Below are 23,362 nucleotides of genomic sequence, written 5' to 3'. Positions count from 1 at the left end.
CACTCAAATAAATACAAAATATAATAAAATGAACATTAAGGTGCAGCATTTCGATGAACTGAAATAATCTGTATTTGAACTGTACTGTACTAGCACCTAAGCAGCCAGTTTGACATTAGGACTTGCTTGTCATTGTATTTTCATGTTTTTTTAAAGAAAAATGAACTTGTCCACATTGCTTGCCGAAAGGGCAGATCTGCTGGCACTAACAATGTCTCCTGCTGTGGGGAACACCCTCTCGCTAGGGACAGAGGTAGTAGCAGATACAGCCAGGTAGCGCTTTGCTACCATGGCAACATAAAGATATTTGGCGTTTGTAATAGCTTTGGCTCGGTCTGAACTCTTTGCGAGTGGTGGAGGCTTAAATGCTAGTGGGAGTTGGGTTTGCACTTCAGTCTTTTTTCTTTTGGTACCGGTGATATTCACGTTCGGGTGATGCCTTTTCAAAAGAGTGTGCAAGTTTGATGTATTGCCAGCCGCGTAACCAATTGTAGTTGAACAATGCCGACAAACAGCTTTGGTTCGGTCCACCTGTATTTGTCCGTCATCCTTGTACGTAACTGCAAAACCAAAATGTTCCCAAACCGGAGACTTCAATGATGCTGGAGGATTTTCGAGCTCAACTTTATCTGCGTTCGCCATACATTTTTGACAGTTCCTCAAATTACTGACTACATTTGAACGCATCCCTCTGACCAGCTCTCATAGTATGCCTCTCATCCAATGAAATGACTTGCTCGCTCTATGATGCGTTGAACCCAATGTGAGCAAATTACTCTGAATGCTGCGACGCAGCACCTGAGATTACTTCCAAAAAATTATTCACGTTCTCAATTTTTTACGTTTAACGTTATATTCGTTCGGTACACTTCGGTACACACCTGTACCGAACCGAAGGGCCCGTACCGAATAATTTCGGTACGGGTACGTGTACCGTTACACCCCTACTGAACAGGCTCCATTAGTGGGACCCCCTTGAAAACGAGATGATGCATCTCAAGGGGTTTATCCTAATAAATAAAATGTCTATATATTAGGGCTGTCAGTCGATTAAAATATTTAATCGCATGATTGTCCATATTTAATCGCACATTTTTTATCTGTTCTAAATGTACCTTAGAGGAATATTTTTCAAGTTTGTAATACTCTTATCAACATATGAGTGGACAAATATGCTTTATGCAAATGTTTATTATCATTTGAACAATGACAAATATTCTCATGAATATTAAACACAACAACCTCTGAACATTACAAATATTCGCCTCAATTCAACCTGGAACCTCTCATTCAATAATACAATACAAAGTGTGTGTGTCTGTGTGTGTGTGTGTGTCTGTGTGTGTTTGTGTGATGGATCGTTGGAGCTATGTGCAACTCAAGGCATATGCTCGAACGGGAGCTGCCTGGACGCTGCAATCATGTTGTGCACTATCCGAGCTGAGTGTGCTGACTTTTCGTACAATGTCCCACTGTCTGGCTTCCTGCATAAAGTCAAGTGCTTGGCGCAGTTGTGGCGAAATGTCGCTCCTCTGTTTTCATTTAAACAGCTCCTTATATCCGTTAGCGCAGCTAACTAGCACCAGATGCTAACAACAACAATACACGTAAGGTCTCTCCCGGTCCTCCCAATAGCCAGTCGGTGCCTGCCGGTGAGCGTGGAAGTGTGGTCTGCAGCAAGCGGGCGGCAGGAGCGGGGCTGTCAGCATCAGCTTGTAGATGGTATTTTAAACTCGATGCGCTCTGAAACTACGGGGTGGTCGAGGACAAAAAATGCACATGCGTTAATTGCGGTAAAATAATTAGTGGCGTTATTTTTTTTTTGCGTTAACGCGTTATTAACGCTAACGTTAACGACAGCCCTACTATATATATATATATATATATATATATATATATATATATATATATATATATTCAACAGATGTCATCTAAATCACTACAACTTTTTTTTATTGTAAATATGTTCTGTAAAATAAAATTAAGAATACAATAGTTACAACACACAGTAGCATGATAAATGGTTTTCAGGTCTGCACTTCCAGCAACAAGGACACGCTTATTAAGCTCAACACTATACGATCGAGAGATGTCCAATGCATTCTGTTAATGATCTTAAATTGAATAAACCTAGTGACCCAAACCCTAACCCATTACTTTTAATTAGAGTCATTTCTCTAATACCACTAAACCATCAGTGTTAATTCTGCCTGAAACACACTAAGGTACACGTGAACGACACGGGTTGTATCTGCTACTTTTCTCTTTCGTATAGCCCGTTCGTTCACACGAGGCAGTAACGGAACTGCGGAAACGGACCCCTAAAACGATAACGGGTCCCAAGGTGGATAGATCTGCGGACGGAACGCTCTGGGGAAGCCAAATGGCTCCGTGTGTACGGCCTATACGATCATTTCCTGATAACGATGAAGCCATAGCCCTACCTCTGCTGCTCACTGCTGTTGCATGGTCAGTAGCTACTGCCAGTAGCTACTGCTACTGACCATGCTACAGATGTTAGTGCAAAATCTACAGCTCCACTACCATCAGCAACAAGTGGACATGGAGAACTACATGAACTACATGTTGCTCCACTGCGGAGAATAAACAGAAGGGCAACCAGGCAACCATGGCAACCATGCTCAGGGGTCTTCTTCGCTGCTTTTGGTGTATTTTGTGGCGGAAGTACTTCCACCACTTACAGGCCCGGCATATGTACTACAGCGTCTCCAGCGGGTCGAGCGGTCTCGTGTGAAGGGACACGTTTATTGAGCCGTATCCGTGTGAACGGAAGACTTTTTTGATATCGAATTCGGTTCGCTTGCGTTTCGTTTGCGTTCCCGTGTAAATGGGGCCTAAGTCAGTGGGCCAAACAATGCCTACAGAGCTGCTCTGTATGAGTCTTGTGAAAATTCAAGCACCAATGACAAGAAAGTGCAGTTATAAAAACACACTTTGATTCAACATGAATGCATTGTCAGTGGACATTTAAATCCATAGAAGGCATAATCAAGTACAATGCATGATGTAAAAATGTAATAGCTCGCCACAATGGTGGCTTGGTTGTCATTATTAATTCTCTTGGAGTAAGGACTTGAATGTGTTTTCTTTTAGCCCAGTGTTCCTGATGGCCTTGTCAAGAAAATCTGCTGCTTAGCTTTAAGCTTTGAATCTGTAATGTTCAAACCTCATTTTACATCGAGAAATGGTTTGTTTGAGAGCCCTACATAGATCAGAGAGGCTGCTTGTTCGCTGCTACGCATTGTACGCAATAAGGGTGTGTGGTAAATGGTTTGTGTTTTGCAGGAATCAACTTTCGTAGCTGACATCAGCACGACTTTTAGGGAGGATTACAGGTACAAGAAGGCAAGAAAAATAAGGCACTTGATCTAACACAAACATGAGCAAAATGTAACACAAATGACAATATAAATGTTGTATCAATATTGTTTTTTACAAGCTTCTTGCTAAACCCAGCATATTCTTAACATACATCACATAACATGCTGTCTGGGCTTGAATGTGCTCTGAGAGTCAGCGCTCTGTTGACTCAGTTGAATTGCTTGCCTAAGGCATCAGTGCCTGGACACATACACATAATTAGGAAAGGTCACTGTGCCTCCTGTCTTGTCAACAAAATCACTTTCTGGCTCAGGCTGAGCCAGTCCTCCCTCAGCTACCCTTGCCAATCAAGCGCCAGCAGGCTTCTCTGGGTAGCCTTAGGTGATTTCTAATTATGTATTTTACAAAATAAATACGGGGAGCATAACAATATATTTGGTTGAAGGTGTGTTTTCTCTTCAAGGTTGAAGTAGCAGACTAAAGTGTCATTATCTTACAACTTTAGACTACAGGATGCTGAAAATTACCCAGTGAAAATTCAAATGAGATCAGTTCCCCTTTTGACAAGAAAACGTTACCTTAGATTTTCTAAAGATCAAAACATTTGGATTGTATCCAATGATATCAGACCTAAATCCACAAAAAGTCAATTTAAAATCACATGACCTTCACACCGTTTCAAAGTTGCTTTCCCACCGCATGGTTTACAGTCCACTGTATGATGAAGTGGAAGTGGCTTTCACATCGCTCCCTGGTGGCCTTACTAAGGAACTATTAATCTATGGCTCTCCATATTGCATTCAGATGTGCTTTCCCCAGCCACCATCTGGCCTGAAGTAAAGGCCAGGAGAGGACCCGGAGGACTGGACACTCTTATTATGAGCTGCACCAAGACACCTCTGGGTTTCTAAGCGCTTCCTCTGACAGTGACTGATGGCCAATTAACCATTGGGAGAAGAGTATTGATCACTAAGAGAACAGGAAGGATTCCGGAAACATCTCTTAACACACCACTTTTCTCACTGTACAAAGTGAAAAGCAAGACAGCACATCAGGTATACTAAAAACAAACATTACCAATAAAAAAGGTTCACACAAATACTGCACCCAAGGTCAATGCACACATCAAGCTGTTTTAGTAATCTACTGATGTATAGTTTTCTGGTCACAAAACAATCCTAGCCTTCTGGGGAGGAAAACAGCAGCAATGTTCTCTTTGGCAGCATTGGTGGCAATTCTATTGTGATTGACATCCAGGATATCAACCTTCACATGTCCCATGTTCTTTGCTGAGGTGAACACTGTGGAATCAAGGATCAAGGTCAGCAATGCATGCTCTTTCTCTCCATAAGAGTGTTAGAGCGAGAGAGATGAACCCGGGAAAAGGACATTCGATTAGACCCTCCAGAGAAAAAATACCTAGTACTCAGCTCAACAAGCCTATCACGACTTTTCATTTGTGGCCCTTGAGGCTAAATTAGTGCTAGCAAAGGATGGTTAGCAGCGACAGAAACAACAGTAGAGATTGAGGGCAATCTACAGCTGCTCATGTCACAGAGTGTGGCCGTAAATGAATTATAGTCCAGGTTCCCATTGAAACATAGGGTAATCTCATCCCACCTCCAAGGTGAGGGGTCAATTTGATGCTGCCTAGATAGAAAAGCACAGCTAGTGGCCACGGTGCACCACATTTCAGGAGGGAAACAGCCCAACTTCAACCCCTAAGCGCTCTCACATAGACCTGAATCATAGAAATGGGGTAATTGAAACAAAAGGGCAGAGTTTGACAGAGATATAGTGCCTTTGCAGGGCCTCTGCACAGACTGCAGAAAATAACACCAAACTCCTCCCCTCTGCAAGGTCCATCCTCCATGTGTCCTCCGCAACGCTTGTGTCCTTCCTTTGCGCCTCAAGATTGCCATTTGCAAATGATAAGCGCGGGGACATAGCCTTCTGAAAGATAAGTCGCAGAGGCATTTGTCACCAAATGGAGCATGCTCCTTCATTGTTAAAAGCTGACCAGTGTTGACAAGCACCGTTTACCTTTTATTCATTTATGCTGAACTATTATCTCTACCTCCATTAATCTCAGTTACACAAACAGAAGAAATAACATTTTGCAAGACTTGGACAGGAAGACAGGTCATTCCTGTCTGTATTCTGTCCTGCAAATGAGAAATTCCAACTCATTTTCAGTGTCATATTGTCCAATTTAAATTCTGTAAGCAGCATACAATTCATCACAAGCATTTGTATTCCTGAGGAATAAAATCATGTTAATTATTTCACTACTTTTTCCCCCTAAAGTGTAATTGCTTCTTGCATGATACATTTTTCATTTATACATCATGCTAATTCACTGGGTAAATAAATAATTGTATATCAAATAAACCTTCCCCAATGCAAAAGTCATCCCGTTGTCTGTGTCATTTAAATTCATCTTCCATGACTAGAGGGAACACAAACTATTTCTGGTACTAAATGATCACGTTCTGTAAAATACCATATCACTGCAAATGCATGGCGACCATTTGCAGTGCATTAGCTATGGGACAGAAACAAAGTAGTTTTAAATTATTTTTGACCAGAAGGCAATTTCTCCCAATAAATTATGTTAATTCCAGATTGTTCTCTCCTTATCACATTCTTTAGTGAGTCAATGAAGAGAGACAAATCTGTCTGCCAGAAGACAACTCTAAGATGATTCACATTAGAATGATGAGACTTCTAGCAAAAATAGTCCCTTTTATATCTGTACAAATAAAATCGGAACTTGCAGATTACTGTATTACGCAATAGATGTGTGCTTGTTGTCATTGAATGGCCATCTCCTTGCATCATCACAAGGTTTACACCCCTTGGAAATTGCTCGGAGGTGACTGTTCGCACTGGTAGGAAGGTACCTGATACCAAATCCCTTGCTCCCTAGCTGAACCAGACAACAATTGCTTGGCAACACTCTCTTTGGGCAGAAGGAAAAACAAAGAAAAATACAGGATTTATTTGTTGTGCGTTGAAAACTGACTTTTTGATGATCTTTTCAAGAATAAGTAACAACAGGCAAGTTTACATAAATGGGGAAAAACAAAAGCTACAGGAGATGGAATAGTTTGCAGACCTAATGCATGCAGCAGAAATGCATGCACATCCTTGTGGAAACACCCTCTTAAAAACACACACAGGGCCATTCACTTCGAATACTGAAAATATCAAATGGACACACACAGGCAAATCAGTACGGTCCTTTGTTCCTAAGGATGCATGCTGCATACCTACCCCTCTGCTCATCAGAACACTCACAAAACAGTGGAAGAGAAAGTGCTCACATAGCTCAAATCTAGATTGACGGGCCTACTTAATTACTGACTGAGTTATGTTTTCCTGCAAAAAAGACAAGTCGGCTTTTGATACGGATAAATGCAGAGTCAGCGCCTTGCCTCACAGACGATAGCTCGACTGATCTCTGCTGAGACTGTCCCAGCCCTGATGCTGAAAGAATTGGCTACCAAATTACCTTCAGATCCATTTCTGGAACTCACGCTGTCCTATAAATGCAGCCTGTAAGCTGTGATGGAAGCTAAAAAAGAAGCTTGTACTGACCTCATGTATGATAGAGAGTGACAGACTGGAACAGGGGTCTGCCAAGACATGTGATAAAGTAGACAGAATAGAATAAAAACAGATTTGAGCTTTCCCTGCATTCATTTGTCTTTTAAACTGGCTCATTGCTATTCACGGTCACAGGAGGGCCGTGAGGCTATCCCAGCATGCATTGAGTGAAAGGCGGGCTCCAGTCTATCAAAGAGTGAACAAAGAAACACAAACTGTATCAAATCTATGGGAATTTAGAGAAATCTTTGCACTGTAGGAGGAAACCATAGCACCCAAAGGAAGCACAATGAACACGATAGATACGCAACCTCCACAAACAGAACCAAGGCACCGAGTAACTTCTTGCTCTGAGGCAACGCCTACTGATCCACCGACCCAAACATATAACCCAGCAACCCAATCTAAATATATCAGCTTCAACATGCATCATAAAATGACTTGTAAATACCATCGCACTGCCACTTACTTAGCTTGATATATGAGGTTCCCTAGAGCATGACTGTTTATTTAATCCTAATATATTCATAATTATACACTAATTAATGCAAGAGAAAAGCCCTCTTAATTCATCATCTCAGTGTCCTGGAGCAAGAGACCCAATTACACCAACTTTAACATGTTTGCCTCCTGTCCAAAGCAAGGTTAACAGTTCGGAAACAAGCACATGGCAAATGATGTGTGAAATTCGTGTTTTGGATACATACCAGCTGCTTCCAGCTGTGTGGCATTGTCAGGATGACATTTAGCATTAGGGAGAATGAGTCAAGGAAGTGCTATTAAAAACAGTCAAGGGGCTTTAATGTGAAATGGTGCTTTATGGGCTACAGGGTAATTGATTGCATTGATCAAATCATTGATTTCAATGGATGAACTGTGCACTATAGAGTGACCTGCAATATTAAAGGTCAATAACCAGCACTCTATTTGTTGTGTGGTGTTGTCGTAAAAATTACAGTGCCATTTGCGCCAGTATTGTTGATAATTACTATCATTATGAGCAAATTAGATTTTCTAAATGAAAAATCATATTGGGTAGAAAGGAAATCTGTATCTGCATTATGTTCTCTCACAAATGGCTTATATGTGTTGTAGGTGCTGAGGGAAACTTGTCTCCTTGTCAGAGTACTATAGCTAACCCCTCTGAGATTGTTTTGTACATCAAAGCACATTTGCATGCAATCGGGAGTGTCTGGCCAAGAGGCTCGTCATGAAATGTAACTCATCAGTGCGAGTAGGTCGTCTAACTCCGTAAAGCTGTCACCATACTGCATATGCAGCAAGTCCTGTCCGGAGAGAAACGTGGAGTTAAAGGATCCTGACTGTAGCCAGCAGAGAACCCGGTTAAATGAATGAACACATGAATATACGGTTAGCCCGACGGCTCAAAGATTAGATAACAAATTGATAACGCGAGGATATATTTGTTGCCTTATATTGGAGCTAGACTGTGCTGAAGGTTGTTTATGTGACAGATTTAAACAACGGCAATGTTACTGAGCACCGCATTTATTGATAAGGGCCCGTCTTTTAAAACATCTCTTATAGTGCAGGTTCAAGCAGGTGTAGCTCTTAACTTCCCTTACAGTCATGGCAGTGGCGATAAAACACTGGCTTTATCCTGCATGCGCTGCTTAAAATAAATATATGGGAAACACAACACACGTGGAAGATGATAGTTGACATTTGCCTTAAGTTTAAACCTTGGTTCACATGTTAGAGGCGACATACTTTCTCCTCTTAACCTTGAAGGTGCAGGCTAATTGAGGAGTATTAGTGCTAGCAAATTATGGAACAATAACCTGCCAGCAACGTGCTCCGTCACGCGCGACTACATTTTGGCCACAATCTCTAGCAACTTGTCGCGTGCAGCATTTATGTATGTACGTAGGCCTACTTAATGTGTTTTCCCCCCCGGCACACATGTTAAACAAAAGTAACCAAAAACGTAAGTGACACTCACCAGTGCAGGTACAGCCAGCGAAGACGAGCCAGAGCACACGGAGCGTGGCGCTGAACCTACAGCGGACAAAGGGGCCCAGAAGTAAGGGCATCTTGGTGTTTTTGTATCGCTTAAGTTTAAAAGGGCAGGGAGCTGAGAATAAACACCAGTACACTGGGCTTTTTAACGTCCGAAGAGAGTCCTCTTTAGTTCGTAAAGCCTTGTTCACAACGCCCAAGTCTTTTCCTCAACACATATCCTCCCTCCGTATCGTAGCCATCAGTATCCTGGTGGTGCGTCCTCGTTGCTCTGAACAACGCATCACAGGTGTGGTAAATACACTGCTGATTGCCCTCCGCCGCGGGTTTATCTACTGTAGTCTTCTGTATTTCTCCACAGCCGCTATCCGTTCAAAACTCTCCCTCTCTCACTGAGCCGAGGAGGGAGGCAGTTTCTGCAGCTTCTTGTCTACTTTGCAGCCTTCGCGCGAAATAATACCTTCTCCAAATGCGAAAATGGTAAGAATTGGCAGCAGAGGAAGAACATCTGCTTGCACAGCAATGCTGGACTGGTTAGAGTCAGTAAGCTGCGAAGAGCGGAGCAGCAAAACCAGGAGCGGATCCCGCGTGCCTGCTGGGACTGGAGCGTCCTGAGCGCGCGCTGCTGTTATATCCCTTCTTAATAAGCAAACATTTACATATCTCGAATAAGCATAACTAACCACATATTCTCAATGCACGACAGAATGGAAATTATTTCATCTGCATCCTCGCAAATGTGCTTTTCATATATTGTGCATTACATGAAAATGATGGATATGACATCCAGCCCTGTATGATAGGAATCAGATCGGTGCTTTGCATACAAATTCACACAGATCACATCTGCATGTCATTGAGTTTCAGTTGCATATGCCTCTGCTTTGTCTTGAGGTTTTGTGTGAGTGCTGCAGTACATCAGTGACGGACAAACACAGAAGAAGAAGAAGCAGGAGGATTAGCACTCCCATGAGGTGCACACCTGTCACCAAACTCAGACCAGGATGTGACTTATGTTCCAGATAGCTTCTACTTATTTTCCAGGGGGTGTCAGCGGAGTGATTTTCAACTGCTCAGCCATGCCTTTTACAACGCTGCCAGAATCGACAGCAGATTATTAATACGCTTCAGATGGGGGTTTTGTGTCTTTGTTTATCCATTTCTCCACTCCCACATAATAGTCAGCAGAATAATAAGTGGAAGCACAGAGCTAGACCACTGTCTTACCAGCTAATTATGGGGCTCATGTAGATGGATGATTCCTCAGATAGAGCTCAGCTATTATACAAACTCATTAAGCCTTCTCTCCATCTAGCATCCTTCGCTAAAGGTCAAAGGCACAGTGAGAATGACGGCACAAAGCAGTAGCAAACATGCAGCAACACACAGCCTCACACAGCCACATCGTTTACGATTAAACCCTGATGAGCAGTGTCAATATGAAGGGGTGAGGGAGGGAGGCGCACAGCAGCTAAATGCAACAGAATGACTCAGCCTCGGTCACTTGTGAGGTTGCTCGTAATGATCTCCCTCATTCTGCTAATCTGCTCTGCATCCTATCAGGCGGTGCAAGCTGTAGCTCCAGTCACAGTATGTGCCTCTTTTCTTTGTGAAAAGCGCCAAAAGCTACATGCATTTCAAATGAGGATGTGAGACTATAAATGCACAGTCAGTTATGTTATCCTCTTACAGGGAGGGAATTCAGCTTCATCTGTTTTTAATGGAACTATTAGAGTGTGTTTTCTCACTCTGATGTGTTTGCTGAGTCAAAGCGGGGCGCAACCTCTAACACAACCTTTATTCTTACACTGATTCTTCCAGGTCCAGCATGCTGACCCCCTTGGCTTACTCAGAAGACTACAAGGAGAAATCACAGCTCTTTGGGGAGTTGACACATATAGTTGTTCATTGATTAGTGGGCTTGTAATTAATTTTATCTCAGTTATTGGCTTAAATTACAATATCCTGAGCTTGAAGCGGCTTGTTCTCCTGCAATCAATCATGAAACTGAGACAGAAGCACAATTTCTCTTGTATCATGTTGAATTATTCAAGGTAGCCATGATCCAAAGAGACCGACTCAGTGACCGATAAGTATTAAGAATACATGAGGCTCATTTGTATGTTGCGGATGGTTACACTGTCTGGGTCCATTCATAAAGTGCTGCAATTACACTCACAACATATGCAGCCTATAAAGACAACTGATTCGCCTGGTCGATAAGCATCGACCCAATGAAGGTGTCCTTTATGAAATTAATATTATTTATTGTTTACAAACAACGCGGAAGGTCCCTTGAGGAGGATGCAGCTCAGACTGTGTTCCAGCACAGACTGTGAGAGAGAGAGGGGGTGTATCAACTTCCATCATGACCACAGCTTCACAGCCTATTGTTTTGTTTATATCAAATTAAACTGCAATGCTCCTCCAGAGAGATATAATTGACCGCAGTCTCAGATTAAATGACTGTAAAGATCTTAATAAGCCATCAGCGGATTGCATATTACATTGCATACCACTTGTGAGGATGCAGTCCAATGAGAATGAAATTGAGGGTCAGATGTGCATGCCGCAGCATTTTAGCCTTTAATTAACATGCATATTACTGTATGAAGATCAATAGTGTATCAATTTAATTAAATATTATTGATATGGGGCTGGGGAAAGTATTAGGGAGCTAAACAAATCCCAGTTTTGTTGGAAGAGTAGCCATTACTTTAACATCTCAAGTGGGCCCTTCACTCTATTATAGATTATAATGGATCCACTTCCTTCTACCTATACAGTATATGCCTCACTCAAGATCCAGGATAACAATTTTAAAGCCCATGTTATCTAAAAGTAATATAAGCACCATCATCACTACATTAGTAATGCACATAGGCTTTTACTCCAGATCTGTCTGCAGCTGTATCTCTCAATACACCAATAAAATGTTATGATCTGAATACGCTGTGACTTCAATTAAATTATTTCACACAAGTGGAGATAAAGAAGCCGTAGTGTGACCTCACCACATCTTGTGCAGTTGAGTGAGGATCAAACGAGAGTGTGAGAGATGGAGAGTTTTTTAAAAAACAGAGAGGGAGAAAGTGAAGGCGAGGGTGGGTGAGGATGAAGGAGCCCACTGAAGGTCTCTCATTTCAGCAGCACAGACTGCTGATGAAGCTGAACTTCCAATATCCCACACTCCCACACTTCAGCTCTGATGATTTCTCAATTTTACAGATATGGCCCGAGAATGTGATTTGATGAAAATGTAAAATAGGATAACCACCAAATCATGCGAAATGGGCTGCATTTTATTCCATGACTATAAATCAAAAGAGGACACTCTAAAAATGTAAGTTTTTTTGGTATTTCGATCCAAAGTACAACTCTCTTGACTTGGAGGAAGACAGTGTCCTGTAGTGCCCTGAAATTAAGATGTTTCTTTTTTTCAGATTCTTCACATTCTTTGTGAATTCAAGAGCTTGATGGGTGAAAGGAGCACAGGCAATGTTTGAGTGCTCCAAGAGTAGTTTAGAAAGAGAATTCAAACAATTTATTCATAGAATGCGTTTCCATCCCAAATAGATTCCCCTAATCTAAAACACGGCTTGAGTGTTTGGAAATATATGATGATTTCATTTTCTCCCAGTCTCAGAGTCATAAATAAATGTGCATGCCGTCAGCAAAATGGACTAACTGACTTGTAATTCATCAAACCTCTGTTTAGCGCCTAAACAGTTCAACACATGGTAACTTTATTCTTTTGTTTATTTTTTCTCACAGCTGTGTTCTCTAATAGGTGAGGAGAAAGAAAAAAGAGCACTTAGATTTTAAAGACCTCATAAGAATATGAAATAAAGAAGCAAAATGAACTCCCCTTCACATTTCCATGCCGACTTTAATTCTGAAGAGATGCATTTGCGCAAGGAATTCATTTTGTTTACTATGTTGAATATAAATGTGAAGAAAGCTCAAGAAAAACAAAGTTAAACAGTGTCTAATCAAGTCTAAATGAGGTGGGATTTTCTCAGGATTCAGAATAAAAACAGCATTATTTTCCCTGCAAAATGGTATCCTATTATTTCAAAAGCATATGCCTGCCAAAGAATATTATTATGACGTTATTGGAACCAGCCTGGAAATATGAATATGACACTCGCTTTACTTTTCACAAGACAATGAGTGACAGTTAAATGTGTCAAGACCAACCATTTGTTCCAACAGGTTCCCCTCCCCCTTCCTCTACATTACATTATTCTCAGGGAAAAAATGTTTCAAGGTTTTCCTGAAATATGCTTCCTGGACCGACATTTGCCAGTTGTTTTGAATGTCACATTGTCTAAGCGGGCACGGGAGAAAAGACTTTGAATGATGTTGAATGTTTTATGACTCCCTGCTTTTGTGTCACTCTTCCCCTGCGCTGCTCGGAGACTCTGATAACAGAACCTCATCTACAGCGGCTGGATCTGACAGAGTAACACAGGCTGGCAACACTTAACATTTGGAGAGCTTCATTTCAAAATGCCATGCTTCAACCCTGATAAAATGTTACCTGGAATTTATGACTAAAGATCATTGTTTCTTTTGTTAAAATGGCAATACTAGAGAGCACATGAACTTAAAAAATGTGCATATCCTAAGACAGTGGCGGCTGGTGGAAAATATTTTTGGTGGGGCTGTTGATATAGTGAGTAAAAAAATTGTTTGGGGGAGAAATGACCCCTTAAATTAGGACTTCTGGTGATGTAATGGCGCGTTTCCAGTGCAGCGCGGAGCTCGCTTTAATGCTGCGTTCAGACCGGACGCGATGCGAATATTCGCTTCGCTCTAAACGCTCCTATCGCATCGCTCTAGTCGCTCGAGTTTCACCGCGGCTGCCAGCTGTGTTTACTCGCATCATTCAAACAAGACGCGCTCGGGAGCTACAACTAAAACAAAATGAACATATTTTACCGTGATTAAATTGTAATACACGTTTCTAAATTATGTCGACGTAACAACATACTGATACCGGTTAGTAAAAACCATGAATTAATGCTTTGACAAGTCTGCAGACAGACGGCAGGCGAAAAACCCTTTTAAAATGCGTGTTTTCTAAATGGAGCTTGGCTAAGCTAACGTTATATGCTCCGACCGTCCACACTCACAACAACGGCCGAAACAGACATAAATAAACCAGCGACTGTATTCTCCATGACACAGACAGTCTGTGGTTTGTACTTGTTTAACTTTTGTCTAGTTTCTGAACAGATTTTATCTGTCCCCGGCTGTTTGAAGAGCAAGCATGGGAAACAAAAGACAGCATTTACCTGTTTGCATCCAGCTAGCCATGCCTTTCTGGTGTACCAGCTACGTGAGAAGCCTCGTTGATACGTTTTGTCTTTTTCACGAGCTTGCTGCGATATATACAAATCGGGTTGGTCCGGTCCAAGGTCTTTAAGCAACAGTTTATCTCCCAAACTTCTCCTTTCGAAAGGATTGGAGATTAGCTCTTGAATGGAATTGGGCGGGGACCGAGGTCCGGCGACTCCACCTGCACACAAAGCTATTCTCATCACCTTGGTCACTCACAAGTCTAAAAAACAACTCACGTCAACGCACGTAAGCAACGTGGGCGCCAACGTGAGCGCCCTCGTGACCAAAATATTTGACGGCGCTGATTGGCTGAAATTATGTTTCGGCGGCACAGTTTACTATTGAGACTTTTGCAACGTGCTGGTTGCTGCTGTTTGGCTCGGGGGCTCCTTGCACGGCGCCCGGTAATGATAAACTTGTATAACGGGCAAGGCCAGGCAGGAAACATGTGACTTATCAGTAACTTTAGACATCGTAACACAATTTTAAACGAGATTTTATTGTAGATTATACATTTTACTGATACCAATTGTATGATATTTACCTTGTTCATTAAAAATAAAAATATAAAATATATATATATTTTTTATATATTTTTTTTTATGTGGGAAGAGGTGGGGCGGCGCCCCACCTCTTCCCACACCACTGTCCTAAGAGCTAAAAACTAATAATTAATTCCATTATACTTTGTTTTATGTGTTCCAAATATCCCTAATTATTTTTTTATGTGAAGAACGATATACCATCTGTCAGCACCATGATTCAGTTTCATGAAATTAACAAGGTACCAAACAACTGAAATGCAAGTTACATTTTGAGATATTGTATTTTCATTTTATAATATATTTTCTTTTTTTTTATATACTTTATTAATCCCCGTGGGGAAATTGTTTCTCTGCATTTGATCCATCCTGTGTTAGGAGCAGTGTGCTGCCATTTTGAACGGCGCCCGGGGAGCAGTGTAGGGAACGGTGCCATGCTCAGGGACACCTCGGTAGCACTTGGTCTTGCCGGGACTTGAACTGGTGACTTTCCAGTTGCCAAGCCAAGTCCCTATCGACTTCGCCACCACCGCCTCAAATATATATAATATCTTGTGCTTCCACTCCACATATTGCACTTTTTACCTCCCTGCATCACAGTAATTGTTATTTCGTGTATTAAAATGTTCTTTATAAACTATTAAATGATATTATAAGTTAGGGCTTTAGCTTAACACAATTTTATTGTCCATTAACCTGACAACGGTTAATCAAGTATTTTTTGGTCTATTATAGAAAAATACTGAAAAAATACCATTAGCAAACATCTGCACTTCTTTTGTGTGTTCAACCTTTCAAGGTCCAAATATAATCATTAACAATGATATAAAAACAGCAGCAAATCACAGCAGAGTACATGCCACCAGATTGAGGTTAGTGCTTCTGTTCATAATAATAATAACTCGAGGATAATTCTCAATACAGTTGCTTATAATGTTTGTTTATCAACATACTATTTAAGGTGTATTATAAATATAATGTATATTGCTTTAAATAAACGACCCAACTGAATATAAAGACGTTTAATTTAGCTGCAACAATACAATTTAGCTCAATGCATCAGTGATAATAAAGGAATGGCATAAAGGAATACTGTATAATGAGTACTTTTACTATTGAAAAGTAAATATACTGTATGTTATCATCATTATGTACTCATCTTCTTCTCCCGCTTATCCGTGGTCGGGTCGCGGGGGTAGCAGTTCCAGCAGAGAGCCCCAAACTTTATTTTCCCTGGCCAAATCAACCAGCTCTGACTGGGGGATCCCAAGGCGCTCCCAGGCCAGCGAAGAGATATAATCCCTCCGCCTAGTCCTAGGTCTACCCCTTGGTCTCTTCCCAGCTGGATGTGCCTGGAACACCTCCCTAGGGAGGCGCCCAGGTGGCATCCTAACTACTGTAGGTGCCCGAACCACCTCAACTGGCTCCTTTCGACGCGAAGGAGGAGCAGTTCAACTCCGAGTCCCTCCCGGATGACCGAACTTCTCACCTTATCCCTAAGGGAGACACCAGCCACCCTGCGGAGAAAACCCATCTCGGCCGCTTGTAAATTATGTACTCTTACTTTAGCCTAATTTTAAATGCAGATATAAATTAAGTAAAGAGTATAAAACTCCTAAAACCACTGGCCATTACTGAAATTATTCGTTTTTATACTGTAATGTTAATGTACACAACGCTACCTTGAAAAGATGGTAAACATAGAGGTTAGATGTCTTTACATACAGTACGCAAACCTACCGTTTATTGCATTTATGCTAGTTAAAAAAAATTGAATTGCTAATAACTTCAAAGATATCTGCTAATGTGTTCTCTTATCACACCAGTTACCATTTTGTAACATTTTACACATTAAAAAAAAAAAAAATCCAAAGTGTCACTTTTAAAATTCATTTTTGAATCCAATGAACCATTTAATTAACACCAGTGGTGTACAAAAACACTTGTCTTCACCAGCACATGTTCATCCCACTAAAACACATCTTAGGGTAAGATGATTCAAACAAGAGATGCTAGATTACACTTCTAAAAATAACACATGTAAAACGGATGGTGCATACTGATGAAAACACATTTAATTTTGGCTCAAATTCAAAAGTAATGACCTCCAGCGACTCAGACTACAGTATGTTCTTTACATGAGTCAAAGTGTCGTATAACAAGAATAAATGAGACATGTATTTGTCAAACCACAACTCAATACTCTCTTTGACATTTGACATGCAAGTATATACAGTTACTATGTTAATGGAATGAATGGATTTTCCTGTCACACAAACCCAGCCCGTTCAAAGAAACTTTAATTAACTAATATTTCTGAACATGTAGTTACTGTATGAGCAAGCTCTCTGTTAGATTTATACCTCAATTACATTATATTTCAGCTGAAATGAAATTTTTGGAAACCTGGTTCACATTTTGCCATTGCTTTAATGTGATCCCTTTCTGCCTGTGAGTGCATTCATCTAAGGGAGTTTCAAAATAAACAGTCCAGTGGACAATGCGTGTATGCATTTAAATCTCTATTTCTCCCCTCAGCGACTGTTTGTGAGATGTCCAATCTATTTGTCTGAACACATTCTTGGGGAGATGTCAGAATGGTATTGACAGAGACCAATCGGGAGGCGAGTGCACATATTGTTCACTCTGCACACATCCTGCTCATTCAATTCTGGGAAATTGCTCTGCCTCAAAAGAGGTTGTCATTATTTTGTCACTCAGCGTCCCAGGTGATATTTACAGCAAATAACCTCACCGGATGAAAGCGGGTGGAAAAGGAAGGAAGGACCAAAGTATGATGAATATCATACGATTGAACCTCTTATTTATGTGTATATATATATAATAGGATTTCACTTTGGCCAAGATAATGACATCATGTTTACCTTTAACTGAGACACATATAAACGTTGAGAATGTATATTTTTACTTAGATCAGTGAGCATTTGAGTCAATCCTCAAAAAACAGTTGTTTTTTTGCAATACTTATTACTAATATTACACATACAGCAGTGGGACCCCAAACATTGAGGAATTAAATTCAATGATACTGTTTCCCAATACAAACTGGATTTGAAACCAAATCACTTTTTCCTGACTGCCATAGTTTATCACAAAAATCTTAGAATAAATAATTGTGTACAATTCCGATAAAATGAATTCACTGAAAATGAAGAAACATAATAAAATACATATTACATAAACTGAAGTTCTTAACAAATACTAATTTCCTCAGTTTATATTTATTAACCATCCTATTTGTGATATTTTTCAAATCTAAAAAGTGTATTATACATTTTTCTTTTCTCAGGATTTGAGTCAAGCCATCCATTTCCTCTTTTCCCACCAAACCACATGTTTTCACGGCTTTGCGGTGGAGTGACAAAAAGCCAGGATGTTGCCAAGGCTATGTGATTATTTTTATCCTATGTGGCAAGTTTTACAGGTGCCATTAACTTTGGACGGATGACTTTTTTCATAAAAACAACAACAGATCCTTTTTTGAGTGCTGCACTCATGAGTCCTGTACTGTACCTGCCAACATGACAGATGGCTGCATTACTGATCAAGGCAATTCAAGAAAATGCTACCCTGAATTCGATGCATGATAGTGGTGAAGGGTAGAAGAGAGCTTCGCTGACTTTTTCTTCTCCTACACAAATTATTCTGAATATCACAGAAGGTGAACTTGCATAGATCACAGAAATTCAACGGTTGAAAATACCTCACATCCCTTTTAATATTGACATTTGTGGATTCCTAGCTGAGATAACCCACTTCTTCGAGCTGCTGCAAACTGAATACATCATATCAGAATATTAATGGAAATTGGAAGCCCAGCTGGAGAGCTTAACCACATGGTCCGGGTCAACACTGATGTACAGGCCTCATTCATTAAAGGAAATACTCAAGCCTTTTGGGGAGAGTCTCTCCCACTGCGAGTCCTTTGCATGTCACTGTAATAGATGGCAGCTCCTCAGATTAAGCCGTTTCTAAAGCACATTCTTAAATTGGATTCAGGATAATATTTAAATTGTATTACATACAGCCTGTAACTTCATTAAGACAAAGTGGTAAACATGAGCAATTAGATTTGGACTGCAAATGAAATAAATCAAGATGCATTTTGTTGTTGTTTTATAGAACACATTACATATAACTAAATCCCCCCTTTCTGGTGAGTGAAGGAGACACTCAAACTAAACACTTGTACATTCATTAAAATTAACCCTAATGTTCCTCTTTATGACCCTTTTAAAGGCTCACAAAATATACTCAACATTGTTTTATCACCACATTAATCATTAATGACTTTTCTGTGTTTTATGAGAATTGGTTGTAAACATGATTTGAACTGATGGTTTTTCAGAATTATGCTACAGAAATCAGTTTCCTTAAATGTTCATGCAATATCTGGATACAAAAAAACGGTTGTTCTTTTGCAATACTTGTTACTAATATTACACATACAGCAGTGGGACCCCAAACATTGAGGAATTACATTCAATGATACTGTTTCCCAATACAAACTGGATTTGAAACCAAATCACTTTTTCCTGACTGCCATAGTTGATCACAAAAACCTTAGAATAAATAATTGTGTACAATTCCGATAAAATGAATTCACTGAAAATGAAGAAAGATAATAAAATACATATTACATAAACTGAAGTTCTTAACAAATACTAATTTCCTCAGTTTATATTTATTAACCATCCTATTTGTGATATTTTTCAAATCTCAAAAAGTGTATTATACATTTTTCTTTTCTTTTCAAGACTATTCCAAAAATGTAATGTTTGACTGTTACTCATCTTTGTTTTTGTATTTTACAATTGCTGTTTCTGTAAACCTGCAAACTTCTCATTTGTATACAGATTGGAAAAGTTTATTTTACTTTGTCATATGATGTGAAGTTTTAAAGTACACCACGTCCAGAACCATAACAAAAGTAGCCTAAAACACGAACATATTATGTTGCTGTAACAAGCAGAGAGTGAACAGATATATAAAGGTGTGTCTGTTATGCCCACACACATTTGCTCCAGGCTCTGAAGAGTCCGTTTAATTTATGTTGCTCTTGGGTGGTTATCTGTATTCGTTTGGAAATTGTTCAAATTCAAAAGGTTAGATAAGATATTACATAAAATGTATAATTATTGAATTAAAATATAAATTAAATGGTTGACACATAATTTAGTTTATTTGTGTTGAAGAACTTCACATGTAACCACATCAGATCATCATTTCAAACACTCTTTACAATTAATGTAATTTTATAGAAGTGGAACTATTTATCACATTAATAAAGTCAAGTTGTTTTTATAATGCTCAACATTACAAATATGCCTCAAGGGGCTTTCCAATCTGTACAGCATACCGTTACCTTTTTCTCCTTAAATGTAGACCCTTAATTAATTTAGTACAGTATGTGTTTGAGGACAGGGCTTCAGAGTAAATTGCAAACTGCGGGACAACTAATTCAGCCCTTCAATTACTACACGGTATTCATCTTCACCCATAAGTAAACAAGCTTCACAATTTTTGTAAGCCTGTGCAGAGAGGTTGTCTTAGAAGAGTTGGACCTCCCAGCAATCATGAAAAATAAGGCAGTAAAAATAGTTCAAAGAGCAATAACAACGGTTCTCAGAAAATCCCTTTCATCATGTATCTGCTGAACCTCTCCATCAGCAGAAAGAGCTTCGGCGGCACTGTACCATCATAACAAACAAAGACAGATTTAGCTGCAAAAAAAGAAAAAAAACTTGCCGACGGAGTTACATACTCACTAGCCAGGAATGGTAATGACAATTCTGCAAAGCTCAGCCATGATAGATGTTGATTAAGTGCTGTCATGGTAACAATAGCATGTGATCAGCTTTGCTCAACGCCTAAAGCGTTTCATCTTGTCAACACCTGAAGCGATGGATTAGCAAAAGCCTTAAGTGTGGGTTGTCTGAGAATGCCCGTGTGACATATTGTTAAATGTCTGGCGGCTATTGAGCTTGTGGGGTATCATCTGCAGTCCACAAACAGGGCTGAAAGTGATGAATGATGGCGCTTGAAAAGACTTGTTTAGAGTTCAGTGAGACAAGCTATCCCAAATAGATTCGGAAGATCACATGTCGGCAGGAAACAGAGATATTCTTACTGAACCAAGGTTGTATGTGTCAGAGAAATTGTATCCAGCTTCCTGATAGAGTTCATTTTTCTCCCTCGTGCGTCTGATGCGCACCCCTAGGACTGGGGGATTTATGGGCCATTTCAAGAGAAAAGTTACAGGGGTATTTTATACCACATTGAACAAACACTGGCAAGACAAAGACTTCTGAGGGTGTGTTTAAGGTCTACACAACAGTGCAGTGCTGTTAGCAACTCCAGCCACAATGCAAAGCTAATTAACAAAAAAAGGAAGAAAAGGTGGTAAGGCTGCTGCTGTGAGTGTAAACCTGTACCCACTGAGTGAGAAGAAAATATAAATCCCTGTGTGATAGACACAATGCAGAAAAACAGGCCTATACAACTTTACCATCTTTACTTTACTAAGTTAGATCTGACTTGTAGTCTATACTCCGATGCGTATGATGCCCAAAGCCTTTGAATCCATGCCGTATATTAGTGACATTTGTAGATCCCTCACATATGAACATATATGAACATTGTATATTTTATATTGGACATGTAATCTTTTAATTTTAATGTATGGAGTTACAAAATCTCATTCCATGGATTCTTGGTGAAGATGATAGTTAAACTTAAAAGAACATCTTTCACTTGTGAGATCATAAATCACAACAATACTCTTCTGACTTTAATGGTCCTGATTCCGTTTTTATTGCTACACATCTCACAGAATCACATGTGTGATACTGAAAACACAGTCAGGTGAAATTGTATCTACATATTGTAATGTATTATACACAATGACCTCTGCCATGAAGGAAAACGTTATATTATTTCAACTGTGTTTTAATATCATCTTTAACTGCATTTTGTCTATGCTTTGACAAATTAATTACAGTGTATAGTTTATAGGGTTTGGAAGGAAGTTTCATAATCCTATCTGTACAAAAGAGAACAAAGCAAATGCTGGATTATTATTTACACAATATTAACAAGTTACCTGTAGCCTATTATCAACATGATATCAATATCACATTTTTAAATATGGTGGTTATCATTAACGCCAGTATGTTGCTGACGTATATTAAGTATTTTTTCTCCTCTTCAATATATGTGAAAAGAGACAAGATATCACATCAAGGTAATATATATATAGAAGTACTACTGTAACTTAACCACTGTAATCACCATAAATCAATTTGAAACTCATATCAAACTGAAGGTAACCATAGCAACAATACAGTTCTTACATTTCAATTATGTGTCACGCTGCTACAGGTAACTATTGGAACAGTATGAGGCCATGGTATAAGCATGTGTCAGTATAGGAAATAAGAAGAAAAACATACTTCTCCTATTCCTATTCATATTCAGTTAGATAGATAATGGCTTTTACACAAAGTCCTTGATGTTAGAGTAAAATAATGTAAATAAGAGTTGAATTCATACCCTGTAATGTTGACTGTCAGCAAGGCAACACCTGGGACCAGGAGTCGTAAAAGGCTCTAAATCAAAGTATTCAACCTTTAGTGACAGATCTCAGTCTATTAAAACCAATATATGCCACTTAGTGTCTAAGTTACTGCCCATCTGCGTGGCATTCCTGTTGCCTGCATTAACTTAGGATCCCATAAATCACATCAATACGGTTCTGACATTAACGTGACTGACACATTTAAGGGCTGATTCAATCTTTATTGTGCGCGCTGCCTATCAGCATGAATCATGCGAGAGATACTAACAACCCTCTGTTAAAATTGTTTGTCTGCATATCGGTAAAAAATATATGTTATATGTGTACTATTTGAATAACACATTCTGTGTTGTGTTGTTTTTATTTTGTTTTAATATACAGTATTTACAGTAAAGAAAGGTAGATTAAATGTATAGGATGGTGGTGGGAGTACTTAAAACAGGCCTTTCTAGGATCAGGCCTATGGTTACATAATTAGTAAAACAAAACAACATCAAATCCGCCAGTGAGGCTGGATTAAATGTCTATTTTAATGCGTAAACGCAATGTTAGAAAATGCAAACAATATATTATAAACTGCCACTGATATAAGAGAACCGAAACAGAATGTGAGAAATTGTCTATTTGGTCTTAACTCAGTCTTAGAGTATAATATTTTCAGCTTATTCATACTATGTCTAGCCTTTTTATCTCTAAAATAGTTTATAGTGAGTTCAAGATAAACACCTATGTTGCTTTTAATCGATGCGACTCACAGTGATTATGTCATGATTTTAGTTTTTGTGTTCGGTTTCCTGTTTTATTTTGACATTTATTCTCCTTACTTCCTGTGTTTTCCCTTTTGTGCCCGATTGTCTTATATTGTTCACCTGCTGCCCCTCTGTTTCACCTCCAGTGCTGCACAGACTAGTGAGGTTCTTACCCTCATTACCTCTGCCCGTCCTAC

General features: G+C 39.6%; 1 protein-coding gene across 6 annotated transcripts in view; it reads right to left on the bottom strand.

The window, feature by feature from the left end:
* unc5a (unc-5 netrin receptor A) overlaps nt 1-9,461 on the bottom strand; it is a 144,554-nt gene extending 135,093 nt beyond the window's left edge. For all 6 annotated transcript variants that reach the window (XM_034232580.1, XM_034232581.1, XM_034232582.1 and 3 more), the window contains exon 1: nt 8,915-9,461. In XM_034232580.1, coding sequence (XP_034088471.1) covers nt 8,915-9,005 — 91 coding nt within the window. In that variant the 5' untranslated portion in view covers nt 9,006-9,461. The remainder of the gene's footprint in view (nt 1-8,914) is intronic.
* Between the last annotated feature and the right edge of the window lie 13,901 nt (nt 9,462-23,362).

Source organism: Gymnodraco acuticeps, unplaced genomic scaffold, assembly GCF_902827175.1.
Source record: "Gymnodraco acuticeps unplaced genomic scaffold, fGymAcu1.1, whole genome shotgun sequence".
Taxonomy (NCBI): domain Eukaryota; kingdom Metazoa; phylum Chordata; class Actinopteri; order Perciformes; family Bathydraconidae; genus Gymnodraco; species Gymnodraco acuticeps.
The sequence above is the reverse complement of the archived record's forward strand: the minus strand, read 5'-3'. Positions and strand labels throughout refer to the sequence as shown.